Source organism: Rhinoderma darwinii, chromosome 1 (assembly GCF_050947455.1).
Source record: "Rhinoderma darwinii isolate aRhiDar2 chromosome 1, aRhiDar2.hap1, whole genome shotgun sequence".
Classification (NCBI taxonomy): Eukaryota; Metazoa; Chordata; class Amphibia; order Anura; family Rhinodermatidae; genus Rhinoderma; species Rhinoderma darwinii.
Genome location: NC_134687.1, coordinates 645,149,809 through 645,174,866, shown reverse-complemented (window position 1 = coordinate 645,174,866; position 25,058 = coordinate 645,149,809). Strand labels below are relative to the sequence as shown.

Here is a 25,058-nt window from a genome sequence, read left to right as displayed (position 1 = left end):
TTGTATATAGTGCCACACAGCGCTCCCTCTTGTATATAGTGCCACACAGCGCTCCCTCTTGTATATAGTGCCACACAGCGCTCCCCTCTTGTATATAGTGTCACACACCGCTTCTCCCGCTTGTTCAGTGTCACACAGTGCTACCCCCCCTTGTATATACTGCCACACATCGCTTCCCCCCTTGTATATACTGCCTCACATCAATCCTCCCTGTATGTAGTGCTACACAGCACTCTTCCCCCCCAAAAAAAATATTGTACTTACTTTGGCCCGTTCCCGCGACTAACGGAGGGATACACATCCCCCGGGACGCATGCGCAGACCAGTGTGATGTAGTGACGTCTTCAAGACGGCCTGCGCAGGGATTCTTCACAGCGCCTTATAGGCTGCAGCCCTAACGTGGCCTGCAGCCTATAGTATTCATTTGTATCTGTGTCCTGAGGACGCAGATACAAGTGAATGTGGCTGTCGCTAGCACCGGTGCCCCCTCCGGTGCTAGCGACGCTACCAGACATGAGTGGGCCCGTGCGGTTATGTGCAGTTCTGGTGAGCAGCCCTAATGATGATCCGCCACTGCGTGTAGCACCTGTGTATGTGTCGTGCAGAGACACATAAACAGATGCTAATAAAGATGGCTGCCCCCACAAAAGTTAAAACATGAATAAATACAGTGACATTAGGGAACATATTCAAATAATTCAAAAAAAATAGGCCCATAACTTAAAGGCTATGTACACACTTAAAAACTTTATATTATAATATATATATATATATATATATATTTAATGTGTGTGATTGATTTTTATTAAAAAATATTTTTACTTTTTGAGATACAGCTGATTTGTATCCTGTATCCGTCAGGTCAACAGGACTGACGGGATAAGGGACACGTTTCTCTGACATGCAGGATCCACCTGTAATCTATTACATCTAAGATTATAATTTAGCGCAGGACACGTGTCACTGATCCTGTCAGTCCAGCTGACCTGATGGATACAAAGCAGCTTTATCTCAAATAGTTCAAATAATTTTTCATAAAATGTAATTACAAAGTTACACCAAACACAAATTTTTACACCCTGATGTACTCTGCACAGATTACATATGCCCCCACTTTATAAACTGAATCACCAGTAATACCCCAAACAAAACTACTACCAAGCAAAATCTTTCTGCCAAAAGACACTGCCTCAATACTGATCCCTACACTGTGCCCAAACAGCAGTTTACTACCACACATATGGTATTGCTATAACCGAGAGAACCCTTTTAACAATTTTTGCGTGTGTGTCTCCAGTGGCACAAGCTGGGTACAACATATTGGACTATTTGTGAAAAAATTGCAATTTTCACTTTGTACCATCTGCAGTGCATCCATTTCTGGAAAACAACTGTGGGGTCAAAATGCTCACTACACTCTTTGATAAATTCCTTAAGGGATGTAGTTTCCAAAATGGGGTCACTTTTGGGGTGTTTCCACTGTTTTGGTCCCACAGGTGTTTTGCAAATGCAACATGGGCCCAGAAACCAATCCATCAAGATCTGTGCTCCTTCCCTTCTGAGCAGTTTTTGACGACATATGGGGTATTTCCGTACTCTGGAAAATTTTCTTAACAAATAAAGGAAAAAAAGCCCCCCAACATTTGTAAAGAAAATTAACAATTTCAAGATAAAACTATATATTATTGGGAAAAAAATTGCTGGCTTGATTGAGCGATGTGATATGTGACAGTTTTTTTTCAACCGTACTAACTATGTAATAGCTATTGACCGCGGCATCTAAGGGGTTAAACAAGTGGAATCAAAGTGATCTTTTATTACACTCGTTGCAGTAAGGTGTCGGCTGTATTACACAGCCGACACCTCCGTGTATGGAGCGTGCTCAGCCCATGAGAACGCTCCATACTTCCCTTTAACGCTTTTTACGTACATGTAGGTGACAATGCGTTAAAGAGGCTCTGTCACCAGAATATAACTTGACTATCTCCTACATAATCTTATTGGCGCTGTAATGTAGAGAACAGCAGTGGTTTTTATTTTGAGAAACGATCATTTTTGAGCAAGTTATGAGCAGATTTATATTTATGCTAATGACTTTCTCAATGGACAACTGCGCGTGTTTTTACTTTTTACCAACTGGGTGTTGTACAGAGAAGTGTATGACGCTGACGAATCAGTGACTAATCAGCATCATACACTTCTCATTGTTCCAGCCCAGCATGATCCACAGCACAGTGTGATTGTGCAGTGAAAGAAGCTGGGCTGTTACAATGAGAAGTGTATGATGCTGATTAGTCACTGATTGGTCAGCGTCATACACTCCTCTGTACAACACCCAGTTGGTAAAAAGTAAAAACACGCCCAGTTGTCCATTGAGAAAGTCATTAGCATAAATCTAAACTAGCTCACAACTTGCTCAAAAATGATAATTTTTTAAAATAAAAACCACTGCTGTTCTCTACATTACAGCGCCAATCAGACTATGTAGGAGATAGGGCACTTATAATGTGGTGACAGAGCCTCTTTAAGGTAGGGGTTTATGTGTAATTTTTACTTCTTTTATTTTTGTTTTTTTAACTTTTATTTTTATGATCTTTCCATCAGAAAAGATATTTGGGCAAATTTTTGTTAGTGCCACTGAATGAGAGACACACAGATGCTGTTGCCAATAGAAGTATTTTGAAGAGGGGAGGGGGAGCAGAAGTAGAGAGGATACATATGCTGCTGGTAAGAGTTATATGTCACCCCAGTGCTGGATTTTCTGCTACTTCTCCTTACTTCTGTATGATGTGCTCCATGCTGCTGCAGCTACTAAGGGTGTGCTACAGGTTGATAGTGGACCAGGGTGGTTCTCTTCTTTGTATGTTCAGTGTAAAGAAGACCTGATAGCAGTTAGGCTCCAGAGTCTGCAGAGGGAAAACTGCTTAAAAAAAAAAAGCCAAATATAAGTCATGTAATGGCCAGAATTTTGTTACTTCTCCTGTACACACACATATAACAGATTTATTCTGAGAAGTCGTCTAAAAATTAGGTAATCTTTAAGGGTCTTTAAAGAGGCTCTGTCACCACATTATAAGTGCCCTATCTTCTACATAAGGAGATTGGCGCTATAATGTAGGTGACAGCAGTGCTTTTTATTTAAAAAACGATCTATTTTCACCACTTTATTAGCAATTTTAGATTTATGCTAATGAGTTGCTTAATGCCCAAGTGAACGTGTTTTTACTATAGACCAAGTGGGTGATGTACAGAGGAGCGTATGACGCTGACCAATCGGCGTCATGCACTCCTCTCCATTCATTTAGTCCGCGCATAGGGATCCTTTTAGATCGCTATGTGCTGTCTTATACTAACACATTAACAATACTGAAGTGTTTAGACAGTGAATAGACATTCCACGGGATGTCTATTCACAATCTCTGCACTTCGTTACTGTTTCTGTGGTAGCAAAGCGTAATCTTGTTGTAACCTGTCATCTACAGCGTAATCTTGCGAGATTACGCTTGCTTTGCTGTAAGTACCACAGAAACAGTAACGAAGTGCAGAGATTGTGAATAGACATCCACTTGGGCATTAAGCAACTCATTAGCATAAATCTAAAATCGCTAATAAAGTGGTGAAAATAGATTGTTTTTTTAAAAATAAAAAGCACTGCTGTCACCTACATTATAGCGCTGATCTCCTTATGTAGGAGATAGGGCACTTATAATGTGGTGACATAGCCTCTTTAAAGAGGCTCTGTCACCAGATTATCAAATCCCTATCTCCTATTGAATGTGATCGGCGCTGCAATGTAGATAACAGCAGTTTTTTGTTTTTTTTTTTAAACGGTCATTTTTGCCCAAGTTATGAGCAATTTTATATTTATGCAAATTAGCTTTTCAATGGACAACTGGGCGTGTTTTCTCGTTTTACCAACTGGGCGTGTATTGTGTTTTTACCAACTGGGTGTTGTGAATAGAAGTGTATGACGCTGACAAATCAGCATCATACACTTCTCATCGTTCCCACCCAGCTTCTTTCACTGCAGACACACAGCATGATGTCAACCACAGGGCCTTCAACCTTCTCGTCGGAAGAGAGAAGACACATCAGCTCCAGGCGACAGAGGGTACAGTTGAATCTGCAGCATCATCACCATGTGCAGGTAAGCATAGCAAACTCCCTAGAGACGAGCATATTAACCTTTTGGACGCCTGGAGCCGATGTATCTTCTTTGTCCGACTACAAGGTTGAAGGACCTGTGGGTGACGTCACGCTGTGTGTCTGCAGTGAAAGAAGCTGGGTGGGAACGATGAGAAGTGTATGATGCTGATTTGTCAGCGTCATACACTTCTATTCACAACGCCCAGTTGGTAAAAACACAATACACGCCCAGTTGGTAAAAACGCAATACACGCCCAGTTGGTAAAACGAGAAAACACGCCCAGTTGTCCATTAACAAGCTCATTTGCATAATTATAAAATTGCTTATAACTTGGGCAAAAATGATTGTTTTAAAAAAAAACAAAAAAAAACTTTGCTGTTATCTACATTGCAGTGCCGATCACATTCAATAGGAGATAGGGATTTGATAATCTGGTGACAGAGCCTCCTTAAGAAGTTTTCAAAGTGGGTTTAAAGATGTGTTGTTTTTTTAAAATTGGTTAAAAAACATCCATGATTACAGTGAAGGAAATAAGTATTTGATCCCTTGCTGATTTTGTAAGTTTGCCCACTGTCAAAGACATGAACAGTCTAGAATTTTTAGGCTAGGTTAATTTTACCAGTGAGAGATAGATTATATAAAAAAAAAAAAAGAAAATCACATAGTCAAAATTATATATATTTATTTGCATTGTGCACAGAGAAATAAGTATTTGATCCCCTACCAACCATTAAGAGTTCAGCCTCCACCAGCCCAGTTACACGCTCCAAATCAACTTGGTGCCTGCATTAAAGACTGCTGTCAAGGCAACAAAAGAGTGGCTCAAAAAGAAGCACATTAAGGTCATGGAGTGGCCTAGCCAGTCTCCAGACCTTAATCCCATCGAAAACTTATGGAGGGAGCTGAAGATCCGAGTTGCCAAGCGACAGCCTCGAAATCTTAATGATTTACAGATGATCTGCAAAGAGGAGTGGGCCAAAATTCCATCTAACATGTGTGCAAACCTCATCATCAACTACCAAAAACGTCTGACTACTGTGCTTGCCAACAAGGGTTTTGCCACCAAGTATTAAGTCTTGTTTGCCAAAGGGATCAAATACTTATTTCTCTGTGCACAATGTAAATAAATATATATAATTTTGACAAAGTTATTTTTTTTATATATATATATATATATATAATCTCTCACTGGTAAAAATAACCTAGCCTAAAAATTCTAGACTGTTCATGTCTTTGACAGTGGGCAAACTTACAAAATCAGCAAGGGATCAAATACTTATTTCCTTCACTGTATTAGGAAGCACCTATTTTAACCAGTTGCTGTCTGCCCATATATTATAAATGTCCTGGTGGTCCACACCAATCTCTGCAAGAAAGTTTTAAACCATCCAGCTGAGTTTTCTCCTCTCCGACTCTCCCACTCCATCACCGTTAAAAATATATCACTTATTTTATTACACAATATCGAAGTCCTGTATGTTCTGAGAAAACCAAAGACAAAATAAAAATTAGGTTGGCAGAGAAATAGAACAACAATTTGCTATTAAATTGTCACATGACTAAAGCTTGAATGACGCCACTTCAATTCATTAGGTTCACATTATCAGTACTTGATAGGATTCTCTTTCCCCTTAGAACGGCCCGAATTCTTAGTGGAATGATATAACAAAGTTCTGGAAACCTTCATTACAAATTCTGATTATTAACTTCACTCTGTCTTCCATTTCATGCCAAAGATGTTCTATAAAATTTAGAGCCAGTGACTGTTCAGCCATTAGGATATACAGACCTCATTGTCATGTCTGTGAATTCAGGCTGAGATGTGTGCTTTGTCTCATGACACATTATCTTGTTAAATGTAGACTGTGGCCAATATTAGACTGTCTGTAACATTATTAAGTTAAGATGTATGTCTTATTAGTATTTAAAGAGCTAAATGTGTTGTCAGAGAACAGGCTTCATTGCCAGACAAGGTTCTGCTTTTCATAAAAAATTATTTTAGTAAGTCAAGCTTTTTGTAATAAATTAATAGTGGGGAACTGAATGTAGACCAGAATCCTGGACTGTCATGGATTTATTTTAAAGTGTTATACAAAGTGTTATAAGGCTGGAATCACACATAGTTTTTGAGCTGAAGCCAGGAGTGGATTCAAAAGGCATGGCTTAAACTTCTTCCTGCTTGATCGTCTTCTGACTTTGCTTCAAAACACTGTATGCGAGTTTCCAGCCAAATATAAATGTTATAAATTTGTCAACTTTCCTATTTTGAAACAAAATCATAAAACAAATGTTTTAATCTTAACAGAAAATCCCAGTAAGAACTCTGAGGGAAGCTTCACGTTATTGCAAAATTATAAAGTAGAAGATGAAGATATCATACAGTACTCTTCAGGCGAAAACCTCATTACCCTCAATGTACATCCAGGACTTCACAGTAAAGACCTATCATATAATTTCACTAATCCTGAGGGGCCTTCTCCTGACCAATCACAGATTGCTACCACTAGTATAGCTCAGAAAGTGGGTGAAAGGTTTCAATGTGGTGAACAGGTCACACAAATCTCAGGTCTTTTTACAAAGAAAACAATTCATACAGGAGAGAAGCCGTATTCATGTTCATTATGTGAGAAAAGATTTACAGAAAAGTCAAGTCTTGTTAAACATGAGAGAATTCACACAGGAGAGAAGCCATATTCATGTTTGGAATGTGGGAAATGTTTTAAAGAAAAATCCTATCTTGCTCAACATGAGAGAAGTCACACAGGGGAGAAGCCGTATTCATGTTCAGAATGTGGAAAATGTTTTGCACAAAAATCAAATCTTGCTAAACATAAGAGAATTCACACAGGAGAAAAGCCATATTCATGTCCAGAATGTGGGAATTGTTTTACAGTTAAATCAAGTCTTGTTATACATGAGAGAATTCACACAGGAGAGAAGCCATATTCATGTTCCGAATGTGGTAAATGTTTTACAGAAAAATCAAGTCTTGTTGTACATGAGAGAAGTCACACAGAAGAGAAGCCATTTTCATGTTCAGAATGTGGTAAATGTTTTAGACATAAATCAAGTCTTATTGTACATAAGAGAAGTCACACAGGAGAGAAATTATATTCGTGTTCAAAATGTGGGAAATGTTTTACTACTAAAAGAAAAATTAGGGCTCATCAGAGAAACCATACAGGGGAGAAACCATTTTGATGTTCTATACGTAAAAGATGTTTTACAAAGAAATTTACATTTTGGAATTCCTAAGAGAATTCACATAGTAGAAACCGTATTCTCGTTTAGAATGTGGGAATGCTAGAAGAGCAAAAAAAAGATTTTACACACACCAGATTAGTCACAGACATTAAAAAGCCAATAAGAGTGTTTGTTTATTTTTTGGGTGGAATTAGCCTGGATCTGCCAAACACCCAAATTATATTTACCGGAGGTCAACTGTGACCGGGATCTATGAAGGAAAAGTATCGTGGATACAAGGAAGAAAAGAAGAGCCTGGTACACTTACAAAGCAGAGAAACTGAATTGTCACCATGAATATCGCTTCTTATTACTGTATTCATAAATTCCCCCACACTGCAGGAAAATCCAGAGTGACTGTAAGGACAATGTAAACGTTTTGTTTTTATATTTTAATTTCATTAAAACAGTATCAAAAGATTAAGGTGATGGAATTGAAGAATAGAAACACTAACAAAGTAACTTTGCAGTTGAATAAATTAAGTATTCACAGATTTATTTTCATGAAAGGAAATGTCATAAGTGTATTTATCACTAAATTAGAATCAAGGTCGGTGCCCAAAATCACGCCCCCATTTGGTGGTGAATTTCTGGTAATACCACAATATTTACCGGCTAAATCATGTGTCAATTCGTCACCTATGTGGGTAGGGTTGTGTATGCCGTTCCGTCTGTTCTTACCCTCAGGGTAGATTCACTTGCGGCAGATTTGTAGCACACATTTCTGAAACGAAATAGTTCCATACATCTGAGTGGGGTTGTTCCTGCAGCATCCACATTGATTCTGAGATCACTATTCAGATGAAAAGGACAGCCGCAGACATTTCTGAAACAAAACTGCTATATGTGAATTGGAATCACACATGCCATTTATCTCCAAAACGCATGAAAATCTGCACCTCAAAGCCAGAAGTGGATCCAGCCGGAAAGAAAAGTATAAGTCCTTCATTTATGTTTCTCAATTCTTTTTAATACATGAATTCCAAAATCAGCAGTGTAAAGGTATACGTTTAAATTACTAGAGTACAAATATTCTGCCTGTATAAACGTTTAAAATAAATATTTGACAAAATTTATTATTAAAAATGGTAGGGCACAGAGTGCCAAAAGATCCAGGTACAGGTGTTGGCAACCAGATCAGAGATGCACAATGAAGCCTGTGTGATCTAGATAGTCAGCGTGCACTCATTCAAAAGTGCCTGAGATATCAGATGTTATTTGTCACATTGCCTAACTCCATGTGCTGGCAAATATTAGTTTAGTCTGATTGCCACAGATTAACAGGCACACTTCCCAACGTGTTTCTGCACCACATAGGGGAGCGTCCTCAGGGGTACGAGTTGCCTGATTATTCTTGTAATATTCAAAAAGTGCCGGTCAGCCGATATTCAGCTGTTCATTTAGTGTAACGGTGCGCGCGAGACACTGATAGCGGTCTGGCGCGCGCCGGGGAAACTCAGAAGCTTTAACAGCCCGAGCCCCACCTACCATGCATTACGTAATGCCGGGCCGATCCAATGGGAGAGTAAAACGTCTAAAGCGGACGCTCCATGGTAACCACGTAGCCAATGGGATGGATGCATAGAGCATCCTTAGTGACAAGAGGGAGCTAAAGGCGGCCGAACATACATCGCCGATAACAACATCAGAACAGACGCCGTGTATATGATAGGAGATACAGGGAGTGAGTTAACAAGGCCACAGTTACAGAGTGCAGCATCGATGGCCCGTTGTGAAGAAAACACAGCACATCGAAGGTGTAATAATGGAATGGAAGGCACTACCGCGATGAGGCAATAAGCCAATTACGACCATTCCTGAGTATACATGGATGTCAGACGATGCAATATGGGAAAAAACAGACTAAGTAGCATGGAACATTATAGGAAGGGAAGGTAAGATATAGACTCATTAAGGCCCAGTGGTTTGATGGTTTGCATCCTGAAAATCCACTGGGCCTCCTTCTGCAGAATACGTCTATCCCAATCCCCTCCCCTAACAGGCAATTTGACATGTTCCATCCCTTGGAATTTGATAGCAGAGGAATCTCCCAGATGACACTCCCACACATGCCTAGAAACGGAGGTATCAGCTCTAGTCTTGATGTCGCATATATGGTCCCGAATTCTGCGTCTAAACTCTCTTTTCGTTTTTCCAATGTACTGCATCCCACATTGACACGTGATAAGATACACCGCCCCCTTGGTGAGGCAGTTGATGAATGATCTATTATGAAACAAGGCTCCTGTGACAGTACTCTTGAAGGTTTTACTTTTCAAAACAGAAGTACATGCTTTACACCTCCCACATTGGTACGACCCAGTGACATTGGTAGAAAGCCATGTGGTGGCACCAGCCACCTCCAAATGACTGTGCACCAGTCGATCCTTAAGATTACGGCCTCTACGGAAAGTGATCTGAGGCCGGTCCCCAACCAGACTACCCACGTCAGGGTCCGCTTTGAGGATATCCCAATATGAGGTAAGTATTTTTCTAACCTCATAATGTGCAGCATCATAGGTACCTATTATTCTCATGACATTGTCCTCTAGGCGTGTCTTCGGATTTAATAGAGACTCCCTATCTGCTGTTATGGCGTGTTGGTATGCAGATTTCAAAACGCCACTAGGGTATCCCTTATGTTCAAATCTCTTTCTCAGATTATTGGCCGACACTGAAGTCTGACAACGTGTTGAAATTGCGCCTGGCTCTAATATATTGGCCCTTTGGTATGCCCATTTTCAGAGGTCTAGGATGACAACTATCCCATCTGAAAAGGCTATTCGTGGCCGTGCTTTTCCTAAACATTTCTGTCTGGATGTGGCCCTGGTCCATCTTCTCTATTTGAATATCGAGGAATGTTATCTTTCTATCCCTGATTTCAGAGGTGAAATAGAGACCCAGGTCATTGATGTTCAAGATTGAGACAAATTCTGCTGTCGTACCCGACCACAGTATGAAGATATCATCAATGAATCTTAGCCATAATAAAATGGAAGAGACATACTTCTCCATTTTATCACAAAACACAAATTCTCTCTCCCACCAGCCCAGATAGAGATTGGCATAGGTGGGAGCACAAGGGCTACCCATAGCCACTCCTCTGAGCTGGTGAAAGAACTTATGCTCGAAGACAAAGAAATTATGCTCCAGTACGAAGCGTAGTAGGACGAGTACAAATTGATTGTGTGCACTGAATTGAGCCCCTCTATCATTGAGGAAATACTCCACAGCTCCACACCCTAGGGAGTGGGGAATGGAGCTGTAGAGAGCATCTACATCCAGGCTCGCCAAGAGAACATTGGACTCAACTTTAATCCCTTCAAGCTTCCTAAGTACCTCCATCGTAACCCGGACATACGACGGAAGTGCCGTAACAAAGGGCCTCAAAATCCTGTCCACGTAAATGCTTGCATTCTGCGATACACTATCAATCCCAGAAACAATAGGTCTTCCCTTGAGTGGACTGAGACCCTTGTGAATTTTAGGAAGACTAGAATGATGGCAGGCTTCCTCACAGCCGATATCAACATGGAAAGGTGGATGTGTGATGCTAGGGAGGTCTTTTCAGAGAGTGAGTTATTACCACAGTCGCGCAATTTGAGCATTAATAGTGCATTTAAACACTTCACCAAGTCATATAAGGATCATATTAGATCATGGTGGGAGGTTCAGACCATCGAGACATATCTTAAGAACCACATTGTACCAAGAGGGCTTAGAATCTCACTCATTCCGGCGGTCAGGCTGCGTTCAGTTGAATTGCTCAAGAAATGGGAGAAGGAGTCGATTGACTCGTCTCTCAGGTTTATGGGTATTCTACTAGAAGAGGAAAAAAATCTGCTTTCACGCAGCTCCAAGGAGCTTAGGGATGGAATTGAGCAAATTCAAAAATTCTCTGGTAGTGCAGAATATGAAAGAAAAGAAACTACTCTCCAACAAGCTGTTGAAAAATTCACTGCGCATATCAAGGAATGTAAGCACTTTCAATACGTTCGTGACACGACTGACTTTAAGAAGGGCAGAATTTTTGAATTAGGCTCCAAACAGATGGGGCATCAGGAGATAGATACAGAGTTATCCTCCTCTGAGCCAGAACTATCGGATACGGATATCCAGAGGTATCCTCTGAGGACAGCCCGCAACAATAGGGCTCAGGGGAAAGCCTCCTCACGTGCCACACAAAGAGGGAGAACGAGGGGGAGAGCCCCCACTAGGGATGTTTTTTTAGGCAAGAGCCACCCCATTCTCGACTATCTCCACAGAGACCCCAGGGATGTTTAACTATGGGTACTTCGTGTCACGACGATGAAATGCAAATTATCAACTTGTCTGGGAGAATTTTATCCCATTATGAGACTCTAGTTCTTAAAAAGGGTTTATCTTTTGTCCCCACCAATAGGTTTGATCTTTTTTCATGGGTCAAGGAACTCAATTTGTTTATCAGGAAATTGAAATGGAGGAAGTTTTTTAGCACACATGACAGGAGACAGTGTGCTGAACTTGGTATCCAGGAGGAAGATTTTGCACATGTCAGGGTACTACAGGAATTACTGGATGAGGGACAGCGAGGAGTGGGTGAGGGCCCCTTCACTGATTTGAGGGCTACACTAATCCACCAATCAATGACAATATGCTTTTGGATGTTTTTCTTACGGTTGTTACCAATCAACTTCAAAAATTGGAGGCAGATAAACACTTGCATCATAATTTGTCCCGGGAGGAAACATTGGCACTTAAGGCACTAGAATATGACACTGATATCATAATTAAACCCTCGGACAAGGGGGGGCATGTGGTCGTTATGGACCGTGCACAGTATGTGACCATGTGTACTAATATCTTGAAGGATAAACTTTGCTATCATATCATGGCTGACAATCCCACAAAAAAATATGCGGCTGAGCTTAAGGGCATCTTGGTGGAGGCCAAACATGCCAAGATTATCGATGCGCGAGAACTGTCGTTTATTGTGGGAAATTGTCCACAGGTAGCAACCTTCTACAGTCTTCCTAAAATTCACAAGGGTCTCAGTTCACTCAAGGAAAGACCTATTGTTTCTGGGATTGATAGTGTATCGCAGAATGCAAGCATTTATGTGGACAGGATTTTGAGGCCCTTTGTTACGGCACTTCTGTCGTATGTCCGGGTTACAATGGAGGTACTTAGGAAGCTTGAAGGGTTTAAAGTTGAGTCCAATGTTCTCTTGGCGAGCCTGGATGTAGAGGCTCTCTACAGCTCCATTCCCCACTCCCTAGGGTGTGGAGCTGTGGAGTATTTCCTCAATGAGAGAGGGGCTCAATTCAGTGGACACAATCAATTTGTACTCGTCCTACTACGCTTCGTACTGGAGCATAATTTCTTTGTCTTCGAGCATAAGTTCTTTCACCAGCTCAGAGGAGTGGCTATGGGTAGCCCTTGTGCTCCCACCTATGCCAATCTCTATCTGGGCTGGTGGGAGAGAGAATTTGTGTTTTGTGATAAAATGGAGAAGTATGTCTCTTCCATTTTATTATGGCTAAGATTCATTGATGATATCTTCATACTGTGTTCGGGTACGACAGCAGAATTTGGAGAATTTGTCTCAATCTTGAACATCAATGACCTGGGTCTCTATTTCACCTCTGAAATCAGGGATAGAAAGATAACATTCCTCGATATTCAAATAGAGAAGACGGACCAGGGCCACATCCAGACAGAAATGTTTAGGAAAAGCACGGCCGCGAATAACCTTCTCAGATGGGATAGTTGTCATCCTAGACCTCTGAAAATGGGCATACCAAAGGGCCAATATATAAGAGCCAGGCGTAATTTCACCACGTTGTCAGACTTCAAAGTGTCGGCCAATAATCTGAGAAAGAGATTTGAACATAAGGGATACCCGAGTGGTGTTTTGAAATCTGCGTACCAACACGCCATGACAGCAGATAGGGAGTCTCTATTAAATCCGAAGACACGCCTAGAGGAGGACAATGTCATGAGAATAATAGGTACCTATGATGCTGCACATTATGAGGTTAGAAAAATACTTACCTTATATTGGGATATCCTCAAAGCGGACCCTGACGTAGGTAGTCTGGTTGGGGACCGGCCTCAGATCACTTTCCGTAGAGGCCGTAATCTTAAAGATCGACTGGTGCCACTACATGGCTTTCTACCAACGTCACTGAGTCGTACCAATGTGGGAGGTGTAAAGCATGTACTTCTGTTTTGAAAAGTAAAACCTTCAAGAGTACTGTCACAGGAGCCTTGTTTCATAATAGGTCATTCATCAACTGCCTCACCAAGGGGGTGGTGTACCTTATCACGTGTCAATGTGGGATGCAGTACGTTGTAAAAACGAAAAGAGAGTTTAGACGCAGAATTCGGGACCATATATGTGACATCAAGAATAGAGCTGATACCTCCATTTCTAGGCATGTGTGGGTGTGTCATCTGGGAGATTCCTCCTCTATCAAATTCCAAGGGATGGAACAAGTCAAATTGCCTGTTAGGGGAGGGGATTGGGATAGATGTATTTTGCAGGAGGCCCAGTGGATTTTCAGGATGCAAACCATCAAACCACTGGGCCTTAATGAGTCTATATCTTACCTTCCCTTCCTATAATGTTCCATGCTACTTAGTCTGTTTTTCCCATATTGCATCGTCTGACATCCATGTATACTCAGGAATGGTCGTAATTGGCTTATTGCCTCATCGCGGCAGTGCCTTCCATTCCATTATTACACCTTCGATGTGCTGTTTTTTCTTCACAACGGGCCATCGATGCTGCATTCTGTAACTGTGGCCTTGTTAACTCACTCCCTGTATCTCCTATCATATACACAGCGTCTGTTCTGATGCTGTATGTTCGGCCGCCTTTAGCTCCCCCTTGTTACTAAGGATGCTCTATGCATCCATCCCATTGGCTACGTGTTTACCATGGAGCCGCCCTCTGGGTGGGCGTCAGCTTTAGACGTTTTACTCTCCCATTGGATCGGCCCAGCATTACGTAATGCATGGTAGGTGGGGCTCGGGCTGTTAAAGCTTCTGAGTTTGCCCGGCGCGCGCCAGACCGCTATCAGTGTCTCGTGCGCGCCGTTACACTAAATGAACAGCTGAATATCGGATGACCGGCACTTTTTGAATATTACGAGAATAATCAGGCAACTCGTACCCCTGAGGATGCTCCCCTATGTTGTGCAGAAACGCGTTGGGAAGTGTGCCTGTTAATCTGTGGCAATCAGACTAAACTTATATTTGCCAGCACATGGAGTTAGGCAATGTGACAAATAACATCTGATATCTCAGGCACTTTTGAATGAGTGCACGCTGACTGTCTATATCACACAGGCTTCATTGTGCGTCTCTGATCTGGTTGCCAACGCCTGTATCTGGATCTTTTGGCACTCTGTGCCCTACCATTTTTAATAATAAATTTTTCCAACAAATATTTATTTTAAACGTTTATACAGGCAGAATATTTGTACTTTTTAATACATGGTTGGATTTGGCTAAAAAAAAAACAAAACACGTGTGTAATTCCAGACTTAGAGAGGAACTACGTGTCTTATTTTTGGTTTACCCTTTATTGTTGAAATGTGTGGTCTTACCAGGCCGAGACCCAGGGCGCTCTGAGGCCTTCAGAAAGGTTATGGATGTCTGGTTCAGGAAAGGGAAGATGGCCTAACAGATGTCAATCATTCCACTGTCCCGAAAACCATCTACATGTGGAGATTTCAGACAACTGCCAATTGGTCCCGGCCAGTCTGTCTCAGTAAGATCAGCCTGAGAGCAGAACACAAGATGCTGAGAGAAGTTTCTGAGAATACCACAATTTCTTTAAAAATCTACATGCTGATTTTGCCACTCTTGATGTCTACCATTCCAAAAATGCTGCAAAAATGAAAACTACATGGGGTGTGCCAAAACAAAACCTTAGTTATCCAGAAAAAAACATCAGAGGAAGACTATAGTTTGGTCGTGAACACTTCACTTCTGGAACAGTCTGCTATGGAAATAAGAATCAATAAGTTATTTTTCTCCAGTACAAAAAGACATGTTTGACATAAATTATAGACGTGTTCCACCACAAAGAAACCTGTAAATTACTTGAGATCACGGTGGAGGAAATGTTATGGTTTGAGACTGCTAAACTGCATCAGGACTTGGGCGGCTCATCCTTGTAGAATCCACTAGTAAAGTGCTATTTTGCGGATAAGTGCACAGCGAAGCACAAGGCCATAGTCTAATAAAATGACATAGGAAATTATGGTTTACAGTTTATCCCGTTTAAAATTGTTCTCCATAGACAATGCTACAAGGTGTGAATATCTTTTCACTAGATGCAGGCGTGTTGTGTATTTGGAAGCCCAGGTATTGGATCGAAATTTTCAACTTGCAGCATTTAGGAGCATTGTAAAACTGGAGAGGAGTTTAAAGCTCATTGAGCAAGCACTGGCTGGGGCCACCGAGATGGAGCTGGTGGAGGGGGTCAAGCTCAGGATCCTCAGATTAGCAGCTGGGTAACAGAAGAAGGGGTAGTGTGAAAAGACTAGGGAAGCTAGTCCTAAACTGGCACAACCTAGTAAATATGACAGTTTGGCTGATATTAGGGATGCAAGTCCAGGGCCAGCATCACCACAGTAGGGTGTTGCTCCTAGCAACCAGTATAATGACTGCAAGAAGGATGGGAGTAGGAGTGCTGCAAAGGTCAGATATGCTGGTGGTAGGGGATTCTATTATTAGGCGAACAGTTAGGGTCATCTTTCACTGAGACCGTGAACACCGAACAGTGTGTTGCTTGTCGGGTGATCGGATTCAGCATATTGCGGATCGAATAGACATATTGCTGGGTGGGGCTGGGGAAGACCCTGCTGTTATGGTACACATCGGTACCAATAACAAAGTCAGTGGGAAATGGAAGTTCCTTAAAAATGCTTTTAGGGAACTAGGAGAGAAGCTAAAGTTGAGGACCTCCAAGGTAGTGTTTTCAGAAATACTACCAGTGCCACGAGCGTCACTAGAAAGACAAAGATTGGGGAGTTAAGTAAGTGGCTTAGAAATTGGTGCAGGAAGGAAGGGTTTGGGTTCATGGAGAACTGGGCTGAATTCTCTGTCAGCTACAGGCTCTATGGTAGGGATGGGCTGCATCTAAATGGGGAGGGTTCAGCTGTGCTGGGCAAAGAATGGTTAGACGGCTGGAGGAGCTTTTAAACTGGGATCTGAAGGGAGGGAGGGTGGGGATACTCAAGCGGGGTTAGATAGAGTACATAGGGAGGGGGATACAGCAGGGGTTAATGGGGATTTAGTGGAGGCTGCAGTTAGAAGCTTAGTAGGGAGATGAATAGGAATAAATATGGACCTAAGGGTATGTGCACACACACTAATTACGTCCGTAATGGACGGACGTATTTCGGCCGCAAGTACCGGACCGAACACAGTGCAGGGAGCCGGGCTCCTAGCATCATACTTATGTACGATGCTAGGAGTCCCTGCCTCTCTGCAGGACAACTGTCCCGTACTGTAATAATGTTTTCAGTACAGGACAGCAGTTCCACGGAGAGGCAGGGACTCCTAGCATCGTACATAAGTATGATGCTAGGAGCCCGGCTCCCTGCACTGTGTTCGGTCCGGGACTTGCGGCCGAAATACGTCCGTGAATTACGGACGTAATTAGTGTGTGTGCACATACCCTAAGAATAATAAAGGTGTCAGTAAGATCAAATATATGCTGCCGAGTGCAAGACGACTTGCAAGTAAAATGGATGAATTGGAGATTCTAATGACCAACATACATTATGATGTAATCAAAAATAGATATTGGGATGCACTCCTCAATCTATTGGCGTGGTGCTAGTAAGGTAGGGACAAGAATCCCACAATATTGGAAATATATAACCCCAGCACACACAGAGGTACGCAAAAGATCCAAATGCAAACAAATTTAAGTTTTATTGCAACAAAAGATGGTAAAGTTGAGGTAGACCGTGACAAAGTCCGAGGTTCGGCCGAAACGTCTTTACCAAGTCGCTTTCTACCTCAACTTTACCATCTTTTGTTGCAATAAAACTTAAATTTGTTTGCATTTGGATCTTTTGCGTACCTCTGTGTGTGCTGGTGTAATGGCAGGAAGGAGGTGAAGGGAAAGTGAGCCCTAATCTACCCACCGCCCTGTCCCTGCCTACTTGCAACGACCCGCCCTAGGCGACGAGGTACAACTGGGCGGCGGTCCCTACGCTGGCTAAGTGCACTGGAAGACAAACGGGGAACACGCAAGGGAAGGGGCAGTAGCCACGGAACGCCACGAGGAAACGGGGCGGCGAACGAACAGTCAGGACCAGGACGAAGTGAGTACACCCGAGCGGGCACGGAGACAGAAGCAAGCCAGGGCAAGCAAAGCAGGTCAAGCAGAACTGCAGCAAGGCAGAAGCAAGGCAGAAGCAGGCTGGAGCAAGCAGCAGTGGGGCCAGGAATCCAAAAGAATTACAAGCACTGAGGGAGAGCACAGGGCAGGTAATAAAGGGCAGGGGGCGGAGCTAACTCCGAGAGACCAGGCCGCGATAGGCTCTCCCACTCCTGAGCCTGCCACCCTGGTTGGTGGGAGATGGTGTCAGTCGAACAGGTCTGGCCTCAGGTGTGGATTGATTAATCCCAGGAGTATAGCTAGATGAAGTACCTGGCAGATCCCTAACAGTACTCCCCCTTTTATGAGGGGCCACCGGACCCTTACTAAGGGGACCCGGTTTAGTGGGGAAGAGGAGGTGGAACCTCCTGATCAATACCCCAGCGTGAACATCACGGGCAGGTACCCAAGTCCTCTCCTCCGGCCCGTATCCTTTCCAATGGACCAGGTACTGGAGGGAGCCCTGGACCATCCTACTGTCCATAATCTTGGCCACCTCGAATTCCACCCCCTCAGGGGTGAGAACGGGAACAGGAGGTATCCTCGAGGGGGACCAGGACGGGGAGCAGCGTTTAAGGAGGGAGGCATGGAAGAAGTCATGTATGCGAAAGGATGGGGGGAGCTCCAGACGGAAGGATACAGGGTTGAGGACTTCAATGATCTTATAAGGTCCAATGAATCGGGGAGCAAACTTCCTGGACGGGACCTTAAGGCGCAAGTTCCTGGACGACAACCAGACCAAATCCCCGACGACAAACCGGGGGTTAGCAGAACGTCTACTATCCGCCTGAATCTTTTGTGCGCTCTGGGACGCCTCTAGGTTCTTCTGAACCTGGGCCCAGACAGTGCACAGTTCCCGATGAACCTCCTCTACCTCAGGATTATTGGAACAACCAGGGGAGACGGAGGAGAACCTTGGGTTAAACCCGAAATTACAGAAAAACGGGGAGACCCCTGACGAGTTACTGACCCGGTTATTCAGGGAAAATTCAGCAAGGGGAAGGAATGAGACCCAATCGAATTGACAGTCCGAGATGAAACACCTTAAATATTGTTCCAGGGATTGGTTGGTCCTTTCCGTTTGGCCATTAGTTTCGGGATGGAAGGCGGAGGAGAAGGACAGATCAATCTCCAACTTTTTACAAAAAGCTCTCCAAAATAAGGAAACAAATTGTACCCCTCTGTCAGAAACGATATTGACTGGGGCCCCATGGAGACGCAGGATGTGTTTCACGAACAAAGAAGCTAACGTCTTGGCGTTAGGTAGCTTCTTAAGGGGCACAAAGTGGCACATCTTGCTGAAGCGGTCGACTACCACCCACACCACCGACTTGCCCTGAGATGGAGGCAAATCGGTGATAAAATCCATGGAGATATGGGTCCAAGGTCTCTGGGGAATGGGCAAGGAACGTAGTAGGCCCGCAGGTCGGGACCTAGGGGTTTTGGACCTAGCGCAAACCTCACAAGCGGCGACGTAAGCCCTAACATCTTTAGGCAACCCAGGCCACCAATAGTTTCTGGTAATGAGGTGTTTGGTGCCCAAGATGCCAGGATGACCAGATAGAGCGGAGTCATGGTTTTCCCTGAGTACCCTCAGCCGGTATTGCAGGGGAACAAACAGTTTGTCCCCAGGGACGTTCCCGGGAGCTGCACCCTGATCAGCCGCGATATCAGAAGCTAAATCAGAATCCGTGGCAGAGACGATTATACCAGGGGGTAAAATACAAGCGGGATCCTTCTCGGAAGGAGGATTGGCCATGAAACTACGTGACAGAGCGTCAGCCTTAATATTCTTGGACCCAGCCCTATAGGTAACCAAGAAATTAAATCTGGTAAAGAATAGTGCCCACCGAGCTTGTCTAGGATTAAGCCTCCGGGCCGATTCTAGGAAAACCAGATTCTTGTGATCCGTAAGGACCGTTACCTGGTGTCTGGCCCCCTCCAGGAAGTGCCGCCACTCCTCAAACGCCCATTTAATGGCTAGAAGTTCGCGGTTGCCAATATCATAGTTACTCTCCGTGGGCGAAAACTTCCTAGAGAAGTAAGCACAGGGGCGGAGATGGGTGAGGGAGCTGGTACCCTGGGACAAGACGGCCCCCACTCCCACCTCGGAAGCGTCAACCTCCACAATAAATGGCTCCTCTTGGTTGGGCTGAATCAGCACGGGGGCCGAGATAAAGCACTTCTTGAGAGTCTCAAAGGCCTGGACGGCCTCAGGGGGCCAATGGAGGACATCGGCACCCTTGCGGGTGAGGTCCGTAAGAGGCTTAGCGACGACCGAGAAGTTGGCAATAAATCTCCTGTAATAGTTGGCGAACCCTAAAAAACACTGTAACGCCTTAAGGGAGGCAGGTTGGACCCATTCCGCCACAGCTTGAACCTTGGCAGGGTCCATGCGGAATTCATGAGGAGTGAGGATTTGCCCTAAAAATGGTATCTCCTGTACCCCAAAGACACATTTTTCAGTCTTAGCAAACAGATTATTCTCCCGAAGGACCTGGAGCACCTTCCTGACATGCTCCACGTGGGAGGACCAGTCCTTGGAAAACACCAGTATGTCATCAAGGTACACAACAAGAAATATCCCCAGGTAATCTCTCAGGATTTCATTAATAAAATTCTGGAAGACAGCAGGGGCATTACACAACCCAAAGGGCATGACCAGGTATTCGAAATGACCCTCGGGTGTGTTGAACGCAGTTTTCCACTCATCCCCCTCTTTGATGCGGATAAGGTTATATGCCCCCCGTAGATCGAACTTAGAAAACCACTGGGCTCCCTGAACCTGATTAAAAAGATCCGGAATCAAAGGAAGTGGGTACTGGTTCCTTACGGTGACCTTATTCAGGTTACGATAATCAATGCACGGCCTAAGACCACCATCCTTCTTCCCCACGAAGAAGAAGCCAGCACCTACAGGAGAAGTCGAGGGGCGAATGAAACCCTTGGCCAGGCATTCTTGGATATATACCCTCATCGCTTCACGTTCAGGACATGAAAGATTAAATATCCTACCCTTAGGAAGCTTGGCACCAGGCACCAAATCGATGGCGCAATCGTAATCTCTATGGGGGGGCAACACCTCGGAGGCCTCCTTGGAAAACACATCGGCGAAGTCCTGAACAAACTCAGGAAGCGTGTTTACCTCCTCCCGGGGAGAAATAGAGTTAACAGAAAGACATGACATCAGACATTCATTACCCCATTTGGTGAGATCCCCAGTATTCCAATCAAACGTGGGATTATGCAACTGCAACCAGGGAAGACCTAATACCAGATCAGACGATAATCCCTGCATCACCAGTACAGAGCACTGCTCCAAATGCATGGAGCCAACCAGGAGTTCAAAAACAGGGGTATGCTGAGTAAAATAACCATTAGCAAGGGGGGTTGAGTCGATTCCTACTACAGGGATAGGATAAGGTAAATCAATACAAGGCATCTTTAGAGACATAGCAAATTCCACAGACATGATATTAGCAGATGAGCCAGAATCCACGAAAGCACTGCCCGTGGCAGACCGGCCAGCAAACGAGACCTGAAAGGGAAGCAAAATTTTATTGCGTTTCACATTAACGGGAAATACCTGTGCGCCCAAGTGACCTCCCCGATGATCACTTAGGCGCGGAAGTTTTCCGGCTTCTTATTCTTGCGCCTGGGACAGGTGTTCAGTAGATGCTTGTCGTCCCCACAGTAGAAGCAGAGACCATTCATTCTGCGAAACTCCCTACGTTGTCGAGGGGACATGGAGGCCCCGAGTTGCATAGGTACCTCCGAGTCCTCCGTGGAGGGGCGAGGAGACGGGACCTCGGGGGGAATCGCAGAAAAGTCAGAGGGGAGCACACTGAAGCGTTCTAGCTGACGTTCCCTGAGACGTCGGTCAAGTCGTACTGCTAGGGCCATAACCTGGTCAAGGGAGTCAGGCGAGGGGTAGCTAACCAGCAGATCCTTCAGGGCGTCAGATAATCCTAACCTAAACTGGCACCTTAGGGCCGGATCGTTCCACTGAGAAGCTACGCACCACTTCCTAAAATCAGAACAGTATTCCTCAACCGGTCTCCTACCCTGACGTAAGGTCACCAGCTGACTCTCGGCTAAAGCAGTCCTGTCAGTCTCGTCGTAAATGAGTCCGAGGGCAGAGAAAAAACGATCAACAGAGGAAAGTTCAGGGGCGTCAGGAGCCAAGGAGAAGGCCCACTCTTGGGGCCCTTCCTGGAGTCGGGATATGATGATACCCACCCGCTGGTTCTCGGAACCTGAGGAGTGGGGCTTTAGGCGGAAATACAGTCTGCAACTCTCCCGGAAGGAGAGAAACGTCTTACGGTCCCCTGAAAACCGGTCAGGTAACTTGAGGTCGGGTTCTAGAGGTGAGGTGAGGGGTACTACTAAAGCAGCGTCACCCTGATTGACCCTTTGGGCCAGGGCCTGGACCTGTAGGGAGAGGCCCTGCATCTGCTGGGTCAGGGTCTCAAGGGGGTCCATGATAGCGTCAGCGTAGGAGAAAGGGTAGACTAGGTAAGGGCTTGTAATTATGTAATGGCAGGAAGGAGGTGAAGGGAAAGTGAGCCCTAATCTACCCACCGCCCTGTCCCTGCCTACTTGCAACGACCCGCCCTAGGCGACGAGGTACAACTGGGCGGCGGTCCCTACGCTGGCTAAGTGCACTGGAAGACAAACGGGGAACACGCAAGGGAAGGGGCAGTAGCCACGGAACGCCACGAGGAAACGGGGCGGCGAACGAACAGTCAGGACCAGGACGAAGTGAGTACACCCGAGCGGGCACGGAGACAGAAGCAAGCCAGGGCAAGCAAAGCAGGTCAAGCAGAACTGCAGCAAGGCAGAAGCAAGGCAGAAGCAGGCTGGAGCAAGCAGCAGTGGGGCCAGGAATCCAAAAGAATTACAAGCACTGAGGGAGAGCACAGGGCAGGTAATAAAGGGCAGGGGGCGGAGCTAACTCCGAGAGACCAGGCCGCGATAGGCTCTCCCACTCCTGAGCCTGCCACCCTGGTTGGTGGGAGATGGTGTCAGTCGAACAGGTCTGGCCTCAGGTGTGGATTGATTAATCCCAGGAGTATAGCTAGATGAAGTACCTGGCAGATCCCTAACAGCTGGGGTTATATATTTCCAATAGATTATGATGTAATGGGCACAACAAAAACCTCGCTGGATGAAGCCATGACTGGGTAACATGTGGAGGGCTACATCATATTCAGAAAGGATAGAAAATATAAAAAAAAAAAGTGGAGGGGTTTGTCTGTTTGTAAAAGACCAGTCCTGAATGAAGACATTGGGGGAGACTGTGACAGTGTGGAGTCTTTATGAGTAAATATTCATGGAACGGTTAATAAAGGTTAAACTACCACTTGGAGTTTGTTATAAGCCACCGAACATGCAGCAAGAAATACAAAAGGCAGCAAATAATATTGGGGTCCTTATTATGGGGGATTTTAATAATCCTGACTTTAATTGGGACATAGAGGCTGCCGGATGTGATAAAAGCCACAAGTCGGGGTTAATGTGCTGGATCTGGTCTTATCTAATAGACCAGACACAAAATCCGATGTGGAGGTCCAGGAGTACTTGGGCAATAGTGACCACAATATGGTAAGTTTTAACCCCTTAATGACCAAGCTAGTTTGGACCTTAATGACCAAGCCAGATTGGTCAAATCTGGTATGTCTGACTTTAATAGAGAATAACTCTGTGAAAGTTTTGAATATCCAAGTAATTCTGACATTGTTTTGTCGTAACATGTTGTACTTTATTTAAGTGGTAAAAGTAGACTGATACAATTTGAGGAAATTAATAAAAAAATAGAAAAATGGAAGAAATTTTGTAAAAATTAAAAAAATGTCCTATTTTTAACTGCAATATGTCACATATGTACACACTGTTCAATTTTTTAAATTAAATATGTATTTCAATCTCTTTACTCTATTTTGACAGCAGTTTTGAAAAAATAAAATAAATTTTCAGCAATTTAGAGGACTTACAAATTAAATAATAATTTTATCAATTTTCAAGTACATTTTGTTTTCCTGTACCAAGCCAGGTTTTCAGAGGCTCATAGGTCTCAGAGTGATGGAAACCCCCACAAATGACCACATTTAGAAAACTATTCCCCTTAAGGTATTTGTCTAGGGGTATAGTAATGACCCCATTTTAAAAACTAAACCCCTAAAGGTATGCATCTAGTGGTGTAGTGAGCATGCGGACCAAAACATTTTTAAAGGAGGAAATAATGGGTATTATTTCAGACACTATGGGTATATGTTTTCTTCAAATTCTTATTACATTTCTAGATAAAATAGAGGAGACGTGGTAGAAGGTTATTTTGTTAGAAATATGCCACATTAATAAATTTGTGCGGCATACAAAGGAGAAGTGAAGCCGTGTATTCATAACGGATGCATGTTGCTATAGACGTATTTGCCTGTACTTATGACTATGCCTTGCTGAAGAAGCAGTTGTCCCGCATCTGTGCCATTATGATGTCATTGTGGACAGAATTCTGTCCTAATATAAAATCAGAGAGGAAAACATAAACTGTACTGGAGTGACTGGCAATATCTTCAAACAAATGGAGGAAAATGTATCCAACTATGTTGCAAACTCGAGTCTGTTCACTAGATAGAAGAACACCTGTAAAGCTGTCATGACAAGGTTTTGTTTTTTTCAGTGACTAATTGTACAACATCTCTTTAGCGCCATCAATCCCTATATGAGGGACGAACGTGCCAAGTGACGCGGTACACCATAACAGACCCCTGCCCGGCAAGGTAGGAACCGCTATGTGCACAAAACAACCAATCACCTACAGAATATATAGAGGGGCAATGTCCAAAACCATCTATAGGAACAGTAAAGGATCACTAATCCCCAAAATGATGTCAGTATTTCCAGAAGAACTGTAAAAAAGCCCACGGTGTATTGATAAGATACAGCTCGATTATTAGAGATCCTCCAAAAAAAAAATATCATGCCCATATCACGGTACAGAATTAGGAATGTAACAGCTGTATGTGGCAGGACATAGTCATAAGAAAAAGGAAATACATCCCCAATTTATTCTTGTAACCATTGCTAAAATGCACGATTTCCACTAATTCGGGGGCGGCTTAGGCCGCAGGTGTTGGATTTATCTACTAATAAATGCAATGCCCACATTTATTTTTTATTTCAAGAATACTTGTGGGGGTCCATGTTCTGAATAGACAGATGTGGTCTCCTGCACAATAAACAGTATTCATATGTGAGTGATCATGTCCAGGATTTAATTGTCCA

At 43.8% G+C, this 25,058-nt stretch overlaps 2 protein-coding genes across 2 annotated transcripts in view; both read left to right on the top strand.

Moving 5' to 3' along the window:
- LOC142667396 (uncharacterized) overlaps positions 1-7,354 on the top strand; it is a 39,304-nt gene extending 31,950 nt beyond the window's left edge. Inside the window, exon 6 of the mRNA XM_075847075.1 lies at positions 6,453-7,354. Within this exon, the coding sequence (XP_075703190.1) occupies positions 6,453-7,348 (896 nt within the window). The 3' untranslated portion in view covers positions 7,349-7,354. The remainder of the gene's footprint in view (positions 1-6,452) is intronic.
- LOC142664069 (uncharacterized) overlaps positions 1-25,058 on the top strand; it is a 286,823-nt gene that overhangs the window by 149,213 nt on the left and 112,552 nt on the right. The window lies entirely within an intron of this gene.